Source organism: Suricata suricatta, chromosome 4 (genome assembly GCF_006229205.1).
Source record: "Suricata suricatta isolate VVHF042 chromosome 4, meerkat_22Aug2017_6uvM2_HiC, whole genome shotgun sequence".
NCBI classification, from domain to species: domain Eukaryota; kingdom Metazoa; phylum Chordata; class Mammalia; order Carnivora; family Herpestidae; genus Suricata; species Suricata suricatta.
In genome coordinates this window covers 82,687,744-82,701,588 of record NC_043703.1, presented here as the reverse complement: position 1 = coordinate 82,701,588, position 13,845 = coordinate 82,687,744, and the positions used below count along the sequence as shown (strand labels likewise).

The window sequence follows — 13,845 nt, the reverse complement described above, 5'->3', positions numbered from 1 at the left end:
TTTATTTCCAAAAATTGGGCCTATAAAGAAAATGTAGTCAACTTGTTGGCCCATTATATTCTCACGTGTGAACATTTTATTATACTTTTATCAATTGTATTATACACCTTACCATGAAGTACATAAGCAAGATTGAACAATTCAAAAGCATATTCCGTCTTAAGGAACGCTTTGCCAAGCCAAATGAACCCTCTATCCTGGAAATCACAAAGGAGGGAAGGAAAGACAGATTCACATTACCTACATCACCTCCCCTCCCCCAAACTTGGCGGCCCAGCACTGATAGAGAGGCTGTCTCCATGGGAGAAGAAAAGTGAGCACCTGATTTCACCGGGGCCCCTCAGCACCAGCCCACCCCAGCACCAGGCCAATTCTTATGGTCCTAGGTAGTTCCCAGGGTACTGTGCTCCCAGCAGGCTCCTGTGAAGCCAGGCTCGCTGCTCACGCCAGTGTCAGCTGGGTCATGCTGTCTTGAAAGGCAGCTCCTGTGGCCCCCATTCCAAACCAAACCCAGCCCCAGGCTGACCACTGTGGACTGACCCAAGCCCTCAGCCCACCCAGCACCATGCCAGCTCCCATTGACTCACACTCCAAACTGGCTTCCACGGACCCAGACTCCTGTCCTACTCTGGCCCCAGATGCATTTCCTGATCTTCTGCAGACCCATCTCCAGATCTGCCCCTGAGGCCCCAGGTTATAGGCCACATCCATGGCCCCGGCCTCTGGACCGAGCCCCATAGACCCAGCCTTGGGGCCCACTGCAGCAGTCCCCAGAGTCTGGCTGGCCCCTGTGGACCCAGGATCCAGGCCCACCCACACATACCAGGTCTCTCAGGCCTATAATTGCAGGCTCAAGGCCCAAGCCCATCCCGTTGCAACCAAGCATTAGTGCGGCCCACCTGCTGACCCAGGCATCAGACCTGCCCGCCCAGGGACTTGAGCAGCAAGCCCCCTACTGACACCACCTGATGATCCACCCACAATCTCTGGGCTGGCATGCCTGCTCAAGCCAGACTTCACTTCCTTCAATTGGCAGACATCAATCCAAGACCACAAGGGTCCTAAATAATCAAACTGAAGTTTCCAGCAAAGGAAACTAATAAAGATTTTGAATAGCCAAAGCAATCTTAAGAAAGAAGGTCAAAGCTAAAGGCATCACAAGTCCCGATTTCAAACTTTGTTACAAAGCTATGGTCATCAAAACGGTACAGCACTGGCATAAAAACACATACTTCGATGGAACTGAATTGAGATTCCAGAAATAAGCCCACGCCAGGGTGGTCAACTAATATTTGAAGGGCGCCTCAGGTGGCTCAATCAGTTGAGGGTCTGACTTTAGGTTTCAGCTCAGGTCATGATCACAAGGTTGTGGGATTGAGCCCTGCATCGGGCTCTGCTGAGCATGGAGTCTGCTTAAGATTCTCTCTCTCCCTTTGCCCCTCTTCCCCTCTCGAACACACTCTCTCACTCTCTCTCTCTCTCTCTCTCTCTCTCTCTCTCAAGTAAAAATAAATAAACTAGTATTTGAAAAGAGGTACACAATGGGGAAAGGATAGTCTCCAATAAACGTGCTGGGAAGACTGGATATTCACAACCAAAAGAATGGAATTGGACCCACGTGCCACACAACTCACAAAAAATTAACCAGAAATGCATTAAAGATTTAAATGTAAGATGCCAAACTATTAGAAGAAAACATAAGAAAATGGCTCCTTGACATTGGTCTTGGCAATGACTTTTTGGATATGACACCAACAAGCAACTCAAAGCAAAAAGAAACAAGTGAGGCCCTGCACCAAACTAAAAACCTTCTGCACAGCAACAGAAACAATTGGCAAAATGAAAAGGCAACCAACAGAATGGGAGAAAATATTTGCAAACTGTGTAACTGAGAAGCAGTTAATATGCAAAACGTACAAAGAACTCAAGAGCGAAAAAACAAGAGTGTACAACTCAAGAGCAAAAAAACAATCGTATGAAAGAAATAGGCAGAGGACTTGATTACACATTTTCCAAAAGAAGACCTGTAAATGGTCAACAGGTACATGAAAGCAAAAGGCTAAAAATGCAAAGAAAACAAAGGAGTAAATATTGATCTGCATAGGGAAATAAAACTTTAATTGGAAACCTGTCAGGAACTGAGGTATAATTCCCTGTGTTTGTTTCTCTCTACACACACATATGTAACCTTTCTCTACCTCCTAATCGCTTTTTACTCTTAGTTTCTGTTCCTCATAGCTTTGGTTTGCCAGGACCCCTTGTATCTATCAGGGTGTAGATAGGAAAGAGATCAGCCCTTGATTAGTAAGCAATTTCTGTCAAAGGAGAGGCCAGGTTAAGGGAACCCCAGGAAGGCTGGAGGGGCATCCTGGGCTAGCAGCCTCGGGAAGCTCTATCACCCCTAAACCTACAGGTTGGGGCAGGAACAGTAGGGAACCTGTAGAGACAGCTGGGCTGTAGGGGAGACTGCCTGGAAGGGCCGAGAGCTTTGGAGAGAAATAAACCACTGCCAACAACAACGGGGTAGAAGGGAGCCAGAGCAAGAAAGACCTTCCCTCCCTCCTTTCCTACCAGACCCAAGGGGCCCAGTCTCCCAGGCAGAGGCAGGGGAGAGAGTGGCCAGGAACTCTAGACACGCAGTGGCAGAGTATTGATACATCCCGAGGCCCTGAGGCATCTTTCTATACCCTTTTGTTACCTACCTCTGAGCAGTCACTTTAGTGCCTCAGTATTTCTTAGGTCACATTTGCTGAGCGAGGGAGAGCATTTCAGCTCCGCCATCAGTGGCCAGGCTCTGGATTAGCTGCCCTTGGGTCAGCTGCCCAGTCCAATCAGCTACCCCTCGGAGCACACCTCAGAGATATTGCAGGTTCCATTCCAGACCACCACAATAAAGCAAATAGCGCAACAAAGTGAGTCAAATGACTTTTTTGAGTTCCTGGCACATATAAAAGTTGTGTTACAGATAAACTGTAATCTCTTAAGTCTGCAACAGCATTATATCTTTAAAAACTATGTGCGTGTCTTAATTTAGCTTAATTTAACCTATTGTTAAAAATGCTAGCCATCATCTGAGCTTTCAGCAATTTACAATCTTTTTGCTGGTGGAGGTTCTTGCCTCCAAGATGGCTGCTGGCTGATCAGCGTGGTGGATGCCGAAGGTTGGGGTGGCTGTAGCAATTTCTTTTTTTTTCCCCTCCCCTTGTCCCCTGCCACTGCCATGCTGGCCACTGTAGCAATCTCTTAAAAGTAAGACAAAGCTGAGGTTTGCAACATTGATGGACTCTTTCTCTCATGAATAATTTCTCTGGGGCGCGATGTTTTTTAGTAGCAGTTTACCCACAGTAGAACTTCTTTTGTAACTGGAGTCAATCATCTCAAACCCTGCCGATGCTTTATCAACTAAGTCCAAGTAATATTCTGAATCTTTAGTTGGCATTTCAAAACGCCCTACTGCATCTTCACCAGGAGTTGATTCCACCTCAAGAAATCACTTTCTTTGCTCATCCGTAAGAAGCAATGCCTCACCCACGCAAGTTTTATCATGAGATCAAAGCAATCCGAATATAGTCATAATGAAAAAGCTTGAAAATAGTGCAAAAATTACCAAAATGTGACCCAGAAACACAAAGTGAGCAACTGTTGGAAAAATGGTGCTGATAGACCTGTGGCTATCAACACAGGGTTGCCACAAACGTTTGATTTGCAAACAAAAACGCAATTGCCTGCAAAGTGCAGTAAAGGGAAGTGCAGTAAAACAAAGCATGCCTGTACTGGAGATGGTGAGGAGTGAGGGACCGAGGAATGTACTGCAAACATGCTCGCTGTGGGCAAGGCCACATCACCTGTTGGCAGGTCTAGAGCAGATGCAGGTGCACTTATGTGTGTTACATATAAATGAAGTGGGGCACCTGGGTGGCTCAGTCGGTTAAGCATCCGACTTCAGCTTAAGTCATGATCTCACGGTTTGTGAGTTGGAGCCCCATGTTGGGCTCTGTACTGACATCTCAGATCCCAGAATCTGCTTCAAATTCTGTGTCTCCCTCTCTCTGCACCTCACCCTGCTCACACTCTGTCTCTTGTTGTCTCTCAAAAATAAATAATGCTAAAAAAAGAAAGGAAGGAAGGAAAGAAGGAAGGAAGGAAGGGAAGAAGGAAGGAGGGAAGGAAGGAAGGACAGACGAAAGAAAGAACGAAAGAAAGAAAAAAAAAAGGAAATTAAGCAATATCCAACTGTAACATTGTAATTGCTTTTCCTCAGGGCTCTGGTGGTAATAGCTAACATTTACTGAATGTGGTCTGTGATCTAGTGTATTCTCTCATCTCATCTTTGCAGCCCCTCTGTAGGAACCTGATTATTACTCCAGTGTTACAGTTGAGGAGGTCACATGAGCAAAGGTTAAGCGAGGGTAACCTGCCTGTGATAGAAAGTAGTGGATGCAGACTTCACCCAGCCCAGATGCCGACATGTTCTGACCACACCTACGAGAAAGGAAATAAGCATGAATGTTATCTTTTAAAAGAGTTTGTCTTTAGGGAGGGTTTCCTCCTTCCCGTTGGCAGGTCCAAAAGTAACCCTTGCCAGCAGTGCCCTTACCTAAGACATCACCATTCAGGGAAAGCGGGTGAAGGCCATTGGAGCTCTCCCTGGAGTTTTTCTAACAGCTGCATGTGAATCCAGATTTCTCTCAAAATAAAGTTAAACAAGTATAGTAGCGGCATCAACTACCATTTATTCATGAATTTCAGTTCAACATTGGGCATCTTCTCTGTGCCAGGTGCCCTTCTTTCTCTGCTGGGAATAGAGCGAGAAACACACACACACACGCACACCCCTGCTCTTGTGAGGCTGGCATTCTAATGGAACTGGCCTGTCTGAAGTTCATTTGGTCAGGTTCCTTATAATAAAAGTTATTAAATGCATGCCCGTCATATAAATATTGGCTACGACATATTCATGTCCTCATCCCATGTAAAGTAGGCCTGATATTAGATGTCCCTCGGCCACTAGACAAGACTCATAATATTTGTGAACACGAAGCCTTGTCCTGAGTGGTAAATCAATGAGCCATTCTTTCTCTCCATTCTGTTTAGAATCCCTGTAAAATCTAAACGCTACTCTATTCAAAACGTGTTTGGAAAGTCTCACTCCCTTCTCTTCCCTGCTCGTCTTTGCTCTAGGCTACAGAGAACATCCAAGTGGGAGGCTGCTGACGCAGTGGGCTGTCACGCAGAAGATGAGGCTGTGATTGATGAACTGCAAACCCAGGCTAGTGCTCCCAAAGAGAGACATCCTCCCTACCATCCCAGTGGCCTCCAGATCCAAGACATGCAACCGGCAGACACAGAATGGCAGCCACCGAAGCGCTGAGGGGAGCCCTTCCTGTCGTCTCTGTCCCAGCTCCAAGTTCTTTTCCATGATGGCCTGCAACAGCTCCACCACTGAGACCTACCAGTACTGGCTGCTGAACGGAAGCAATGCGTCAGACCCCGGGGTCACGCTGCCCCCCGCCCCCCTCAGGATATCCTTGGCAGTAATCATGATGCTGATGATCGTGGTGGGGCTCCTGGGCAATGCCGTTGTCTGCATCATCGTGTATCAGAGGCCAGCCATGCGCTCCGCCATCAACTTGCTGCTGGCCACGCTGGCCTTCTCCGACATCATGCTGTCCTTGTGCTGCATGCCCTTCACGGCCGTCACCCTCATCACGGTCCACTGGCACTTCGGGGACTACTTCTGCCGGCTCTCCGCCACCTTGTACTGGTTCTTCGTCCTGGAGGGCGTGGCCATCCTGCTCATCATCAGCGTGGATCGCTTTCTCATCATCGTCCAGCGCCAGGACAAGCTGAACCCGCGGCGGGCCAAGCGCATCATCGCCGCGTCCTGGGTGCTGTCGTTCTGTGTCTCCGCCCCGTCGCTGGCAGCCCCGACGCTTGTGGAGGCGCCGGCGCGGGCCCCGCAGTGCGTGCTGGGCTACACGGAGTTCGCGGCCGAGCGAGCCTACGTGGTGGCGCTGCTGGTGGCAGCCTTCTTCGTGCCCGTTGGCGTCATGCTGTGCTCCTACCTGTGCATCCTGCACACCATCCGCAAGAACGCCATCCGAGTGCACAGCCAGTCGGACAGCCTGGACCTCAGACAGCTCACCAGGGCTGGCCTGCGGCGGCTGCAGAGGCAGCAGCAGGTCAGCTTGGACTTGAGCTTCAAGACCAAGGCCTGCACCACCATCCTGATCCTCTTTGTGGGCTTCTCGCTCTGCTGGCTGCCGCACTCGGTCTACAGCCTCCTGTCCGTGTTCAGCTGGGGGTTCTACTGCAGCCCCTCCTTCTACACCACCAGCTCCTGCATTTTGTGGCTCAGCTACCTCAAATCCGTCTTCAACCCCATCGTCTACTGCTGGAGAATCAAGAAATTCCGCGAGGCCTGCATCGAGTTGCTGCCCCAAACCTTCCAAATCCTCCCCAAAGTGCCTGAGCGGATCAGAAGGAGAATCCAGCCCAGCACAGTCTATGTGTGCAATGAAAACCAGTCCGCGGTTTAGGGGACCGGTGGCAGGAGCACGGATGGTTCCAGGGCCGAGCTCGTCTGTCCTTCTGCTCAGAGTCCTGGCACTTTGGCTGTAGCCAGCATTTTCGGTGGCCCTGTAAGCACAAAGGTACTCATCTATTACCAGATAAGCTGCTGCTCTAAGTTTGCAAGATGAATTATTTTTGTTTCTCACTGCAGGAGAGCAGTATGTGGGTCTGATGGGAACTGGAAGGCAGCTGGGACAAATGGCAATGGGTTGGGCAGTGTGGGCAGGAAGTGAGGGAAGAGGAGGGGGCAGGGAGGAAGGCTCTGTCCAAAGGGCTCCCAGGACTCCTGCTTAACAGAGACCTGTAGGTGTCATCTCATAGGTTACCACTCACTGTATTTGACGCGGTGTTCTTAAGAGGTATTTATATTTGTGACAAGTGGGGAAACTTGCAAGGATCTCTGTGTCGGTCGGTATGCATCTCTGATCACGCCCAATCATCCTTTCTATAAACCAAAGTCGCGCTAGGAGGCAGAGTGAGCCCCTGTGCTTTTCAGTTTGCCAGTGTAACACATGGGAGGCCTCGGTGGCCTGAAGCACAGAGAAGATTGGCCTCAGCTGAGGGCTCGTGCATGTTCCCAGCCCCTCCTACTGACTCAGCCCTGTCCCCCAGCCCTGACGCCCTTAACCCTCTCAGCCTGCCATGACTCTCCTCTTTCTTTCCCTCCACTGTTCCCCACCCCTCCCTTTGTTTCATCCCATCCAGCCAGCTCACAGAAAAAAACAAACAAACAAAAAAATCACTCCTCCTGTAATTCATCTTCTCAGCAAGTATTCTGTAGTGACTTGTACCAGCTGCAGAAGTGGTTGGTAGGCTTTGTTTGCATGTTTCCTGTCACTGCCCTGAGGTTGCAGGTTTTGTGAGGTGTCACATGGACTTCAGCACTGGGGCTACAGGCAGGGGACATCATAAATGCCCGACCCTTGGAGCAATTCCCCATTGCTCTATGCTCCTCTTACCTCACTCAGAGCCGCCTGACTGCTGCTGCCTGGGCCATCTACCTGAACCTGGGGCCTCCAGCCCCACATGGGACTGCGACCCCGGGACTAAGGCTGCCTGGAGGGGACCTTTCTGTTTGGACCATACCCTTGGCCACTGTGTACAGGGTCACCCATTGCCACCAGGAGCGTCCGATGGTGGTGGATGATTTTCAAGTTCAGGCAGGCCACTGAGTCCCCCGAGTTCTCCTCAGAGTTTCAGATCTGAGGAGGAAGGGAAGTTTAAGGAGAGACTGAGAAAATCTGATTCCGAGTCTGCCTCTGTAGGAGACTGGTCATGCGAGCGTGTTCTTTTCACCTCACTTCTCTGGGTCTCAGTGTCCCTGTTTGCCACATGAGGAAGGATGTCTGGCTGGCCTCCAGGGCCCCTCTCTCAGATTCTAAATGGGAATGTTTCCTGCTGAGAGTCACCAGATTCCTTGCATTTATTAAGTGCCTACTGGATGCAAGGCACTGTGGGGGATAGTGATGAATAAGGTATGGGCTACGAGCGAAAGCAGCTGTCAAAGTTATTTCAGGATGATTGTGACTTGAATTTGGCCTAAGAGCACAGAAGCTCTCTTTTTGTCTCTTTTCTCATTTCCTTTCCAAGATTGTATTAAGAGGCCAACTAATGCTCTCTTCCTGTGGAACTGGTGACAGAGGCAAAGAAAGGGAACATCACTAACATTAATCTAAGCCCAGAGGAAGGTCTGTCAAGGAAATGCCACTTTTTTTCACCAACTCCTCATCTTTTTATATTCAGACGAGAGAGAGACAGAGACAGAGAGAGACTGAAGATTGGCAATAGGTGTGTGATTGATTGAGGTGGGTCCCAGCGATTCTGTGTCCCTAGTGCACCCATTAAGGCCAAGGTTTGCCTTCAGTTCCCATGAGGCAAGTTGCATGGCCTCCTTGGCGTCCAAGAACACAGCCAGTCCACCCAGGGTAACAGGCCACTGGGCGCCTCCCCACTGGTGGGCATTTAAGAGAATGTTCTTGAGGAGAAAAAGAGAACTCACACACTGAATGAATGAAGGTATCGAAATTTACATCAATCAGTGTTATATGACATATGCTGGACAGTAATATATATATGTTTTAAAATAATAATTTTGTATATATTTTAAATAAAGTATCATTGCTCTTTCGGTGTACAAGACTATGTCCTTACCAAACTTGGTACCGAGGCCATCAACAGTAAGCCACCAATCTTGTGTCTAACACCTCCTGGGACAAAACAACTTCAGAAAGTCTAGAATATTGAAATTACTAACCAAGCTCAAATGATTACAGGCTGTTAAAAGGCAATAAGATGAAAATGGAGAGACTCTTTAAACAATGGGGGTCACAACTGGAGCATCCAACTAGAAAAAATCATGACCCCACTAAGTAACTTTAGCCAATTAGTCTTCACTTCTGACTTCAGTCTGCCACCTTCAGAATTCTCTCCCACCTCAATGAACCTTTAATAAACATCACTTTCCTAAAATAGTGCCTAACTACCAAGTTCTTACATCTTTCCCTGAACAAGCAGTGTCTGTTGGCTTTTGGTTTAGATCTTCTCTTTAGCCTGGGGGCACCTGAATTTTTTTCTGTGGGGCCTGGGCAGTGACTATGGTAACAACTATCTGAGGGACTCCTTGGGAAAGCCTAGCCTCAGAAGTGTCATCCTAATTCTGACTACTCCTAACAATCCAGTACCTTCTTGTCCTGAATCTTGATCCCTGTTGCTGGGGTAAAATAAAAGCAAAGTTTCGCTAGGACATTTTGATAACCAAGCTGAACAAAAAAATCTAGATCAATTTCCCACTTTGCTACTCTGAGCCCTGGGAATATTTTCCCCAACATGATTTACAGTGCATGCTTTTTTTGAACTAAAACCCCCACCATGTTCAGTATTTCCTGCTTGACTCTGCTTGCTTCCGCAGAGAGTGATGGATAAGGTGTGGTTGGTGCCCAAAAGCAGTGTTGTCCAGACCCTCTGAAGTTGGAGGAATGCCCAGAGACCAGGTTTTTGCTGGAAAAACCTGGAAATGCATGGGCATGGCATGCGGAGGGTGTGTGCTCTGTAATGGGACCATCCAAACCTCAAGGCCGCCTTGCTCTCTGTGGGATCCTGGGTAAGTCATGGAGCATTTTTGCACCTCAGCTCCCTCATCTCCTAAATGGCAGAACTACTCCAGCCAGGGGGCATCCGAGAAGAATAAATGAAATACTGTGTATAAAGAATCTAGTCCAGGGCTGGGTCCATGGTAGAGACTGAATGTACAGTGGCAACAATGATCATGGTTGTCTTGCCAACTGGTTCTATGGCTAAGATTTGTTCTTTTTGGGCAAGGGTAGAAATTTGTTTCAGAGACTGGCGGCTCAGTCCAAATCCTTAGATCTTTGGGGCTCAGCTTACAAGAACACAGCACCCACAGAAGACAGGAGCATGGGTCTGACTTCAAAGGGCAAATTCCTCACTGGCCTGCACGGCACCATTTCACTCCATGAGATGCTCTCTCTGGGCCAGGAATTGACCTCCCAGAGCATGCCCATTCCCATGCCTGGGAAAGCATCCTAAGGCCCACATGTGGCTGTTCTGAGGGTCACTCCAAGGTCTGCAGAGAGCTGAGTAGCATAACTAGAACCACAGGGAGGCAGGAAGGAGAAAGGAAAATGGCTTTAAAGCAGTAACTTTGTTTCCCTTGGTGCAGGGCAGCTAGATGAGTCCTTGCTCATGAGGCTGTTCAGGGATCATTTTCCTTCCATCCAGTTTCCCACTACCCTCCAGGGCACTGTCCTTATCTATGTGGTGATTTTGGCCACAACCAGGTTTGTGTCTGCCTCCTGAGAAAAGAAACAGTGGGGTAATACACACCACACTCCCCTGGTCTTTCATGGTCAAGAGCTGAGTCACATGACCACAGCCAGCTGCAAAGGAGGCTGGGAAATGGAGTCCCGGCCTAGTGGGGAAAGAGGATGTGCCCAGCCACAGCTTTCTTAGCAGGGAAGGGGAGAAAGATTTGGTGGATTCCCAGCAGTTTCTGCCAAAATATTACACTATTTTGAAAACCAAGGCATCCAAGCACACATGCAAATTCTGAAATCCTCAGCACAAATTTCCTAAGTGAGCCTTTGCTCATTGTAAAATAAAAACACCTCTATGGCATCAACCCAAGAGAGGTATCTCTCTACCTCTAGCCCTCAACATAAAGGGATCTACATCCACAGAGAAGAGCTGCATGCATTTATGCCTATGTCACAAGGAGAGAAAGCTGCCACATTTAATCTTTTAGACACAGAAGAAAAAAGACATGAAAGCTAAGCTCTTTGAAAATTTGCAGCTATAGGGCTCCTGGGTGGCTCAGTCAGTTAAGCCCCCGACTTCAGCTCAGGTCATGATCTCATGGCTCGGAGCCGAAGCCTGAAGCCTGCTTCAGATTCTGTATTTCTCTCTCTCTCTGTCCTTCCCTTGCTCATACTCTGTCTCTCTCTGTCTCTCAAAAATAAATAAATGTTAAAAAAAAAAAAGAAAAGAAAGAAAGAAAGAAAAGAAAAGAACACTTGCAGCTACAAAGAAATGAATTTGGCCAAGATTAAAAAATTACTATTTAGAAACAACAGCCAACAGTGATGGAGACCAACTCTGCCTAAGAAGTTAATTATGTTCAAGGCAAGAGCATAATTTCAAATGTTTGCCTATTATAAGGTAGAGACTGCTTGCACACGGCAAGAGGGCAAGGGAGTGGGCCCAGGCCAGGCTGAGGTATCTGAACCATTCACAGAAAGTGGGGGTGGTGCCTGGGACCCCTTGCTGGGAGGTTGGCATTTTGATTCTGTAAGAATAAGAAGAGGTTGGAACGTGAAAGCACGGTGTGTGTGTGCGTGCCCCCGCAGTACTTAGGCAGCTGTCCAAAGTTGCTTGAGCAGACAGTTCCAGTCCACCTTCCTCTCCTTTGTTTTTCATCCTGGAGAATCAAGGACAAAGTGTTTATTCAAGGAGCAGAGTTTCCCGAGATTGCCGGAAGGGGCTACTGCACAGATATGTTTTCTTTCCCTTTTTAAAAAAATGTTTATTTATTTAGTTAGTTCATTTTGAAAGAAAGAGAGAAACAGAGAGAGAGACAGAGAGTGCGCACACAGGGGAAGGGCAGAGAGAAAGGGAGTGAGAGAATCCTAGGCAGGTTTCTCACTCAAGCCTGAAGCCCGGCTCTGGGCTCCATCTCACCAGAGATGCTTGACCAGCTGAGCCACCCGGGCGCCCCTACAGATATGTTTTCTTGGTAGTCTGATAGGAACAGAAAGAACCTACGTGTACGAGAAACACGTGCATGTGACCCCAACTGTACTTCCTTGCGATCACACACCAGAGGGCACTGATCCACAAGTTCAGCCTTCTGGGGCGCTCAGAGAAATGCCTGACGATCCTGGTAATAAGAACAGACCCTTGGGGTGCCTGGGTGGCTCAGTCAGTTGAGCATCCAGCTCTTGATTTTGGCTCAGGTCATGATCTCACGGTTCGTGGGATTGAGCCCCATGTGGGGTTCTACATGGGTTCGGCACGGACAGCATGGAGCCTGCTTGGGATTCTCTCTCTCTCTCTCTCTCTCTCTCTCTCTCTCTCTCTCTCTCTCTCTCTCTCTCTCCCTCTCTCTGTCCCTCTCCCACACACACGCTCGCGCTCTCTCTCATAAATAAAGAAACATTAAAAAAGAAGAAGAAAGAACAGATTCCTTGCCCTAGGTCTGTGCGTGGCACACCCCCTGCATTCTTCCCGGCTGCCTTTTGCGGATCACTGCGGTGAGGGGAAAATAGCCAAGCTCATTTTCAGAAGCCTTTTTAAAGACAGATTTGCTGCTCCTTATTAACTGTCTTCTGGGGACTATATTTCTCACCTCCTCCCCACTGAAATGCTGCTGCCCTATTCCCTTGTCCCAGTATTGTGTTGTAGCATCAAGAAGTCCTCCAATGTTTTATTATATCACGAAGGGAGGGTCACTAACCTCACCGTAGAAGACAGACAAGACTGAACAATTTAAAAAACGCATATGGAAAAATGGAAACCTGAGCGTGCTTCCAAGTGTGAACAAAGGCAAAGGGAGAAACATGGGGAACGGGGGGCTCTTTCACCCCAAGGCCTCCCATACTTCCTGAATGTGCTGGGCCTCTCTGGGAGTGGTCCATCCAGGCTACTGGGAAGGCGCCAGCCCCTTGTGGAGAGCCCTGGGGCTCCCAGCACGCATGCCCTGAAGCCTGCATGGTGGTTGGGGGAATTCTGGGTTCACTCAGCCCCAGACAGGAATCCTGGCTGTTGCCTCATTCCCCACAGGGATGATGTCCCACAAGACTTTGTCACATGGAGTTAGGTCTCTGTTACCCTTTGTGTGAGCCTCCTCTGCCCATGCGTCCTCTTCATTCCCTGACCTTTTCTCTGTTTTTCTCTGATCTTTCCTTCTCCTTCTGACAATATAATAGGTACGTATGGGTAAGCTTTTAATTAGGTATAAAGGGATACTATTAAAGTTTAGATTTAGATTCTCTAAAAGAATGGTATATTCTCCATCCTAATAAATGAATGTTCTCTAATTTTAAGAAAAGCTGTTAAGATCATATCTATTAATTTTTTTTCAATTATAGATTTTTTTATGGAGCACCTGGGTGGCTCAGTCAATTAAGTGTCTGACTTTGGCTCAGGTCATGGTTCATGAATTCGAGCCCCATGTCAGGCTCTGTGCTGACAGCTCAGAGCCTGGAGTCTATTTCAGATTGTGTCTCTCTCTTCTCTCTCCTTGCTCCTCCCCTGCTAGTACTCTGTCTCTCTCTCTTTCTCTCAAGTAAACTTAAAAGAAAAATCTCAATTTTAGGTTTTAAAATTTCAGCTATAATTTGCTGCTTATAGAAATGAAAACAGTAATTGGATTTTTTACCCCAGCACAAAGAAAATTAAACATTTCCTAATCTTTTGTAATAAAAAGCCACAATTGTATTTATATGTAATAAATATTAAGAAAGTATATATATATTTTTTGCAAAGTCAAATCATGTTATATACCACACTAAAACTTTATAGCCTTGTATTTTTGGTTTTTAAAATTTTGTTTTTGTTTTTGTGGGGTTTTTTTTGAAGTGCTTTCTTTTTTTAATTTTTTTTCTAATGTTTTATTTAATTTTGAGAGAGAGAGAGAGAGGGGGACAGCATGAGCAAGGGAGGGTCAGAGAGAGAGTGAGATACAGAATCTGAAGACAGGCTCCAGGCTCTGAGCTAGCTGTCAGCACAGAGCCTGATGTGAGGCTCAAACCCACGAAC

General features: G+C 47.6%; 1 protein-coding gene across 1 annotated transcript; it reads left to right on the top strand.

Moving 5' to 3' along the window:
* The first annotated feature begins 5,216 nt into the window (after positions 1-5,216).
* On the top strand, positions 5,217-8,630 carry GPR45 (G protein-coupled receptor 45). The gene has a single exon (XM_029936200.1). The coding sequence runs from the start codon at positions 5,253-5,255 to the stop codon at positions 6,537-6,539; it is 1,287 nt and encodes a 428-aa protein (XP_029792060.1). The 5' UTR covers positions 5,217-5,252; the 3' UTR covers positions 6,540-8,630.
* The last annotated feature ends 5,215 nt before the right edge of the window (positions 8,631-13,845 follow it).

Excerpts from the sequence above, each read along its gene's own strand:
- GPR45 (XM_029936200.1), top strand. The coding sequence starts at position 5,253 with ATGAACTGCAAACCCAGGCTAGTGCTCCCAAAGAGAGACATCCTCCCT.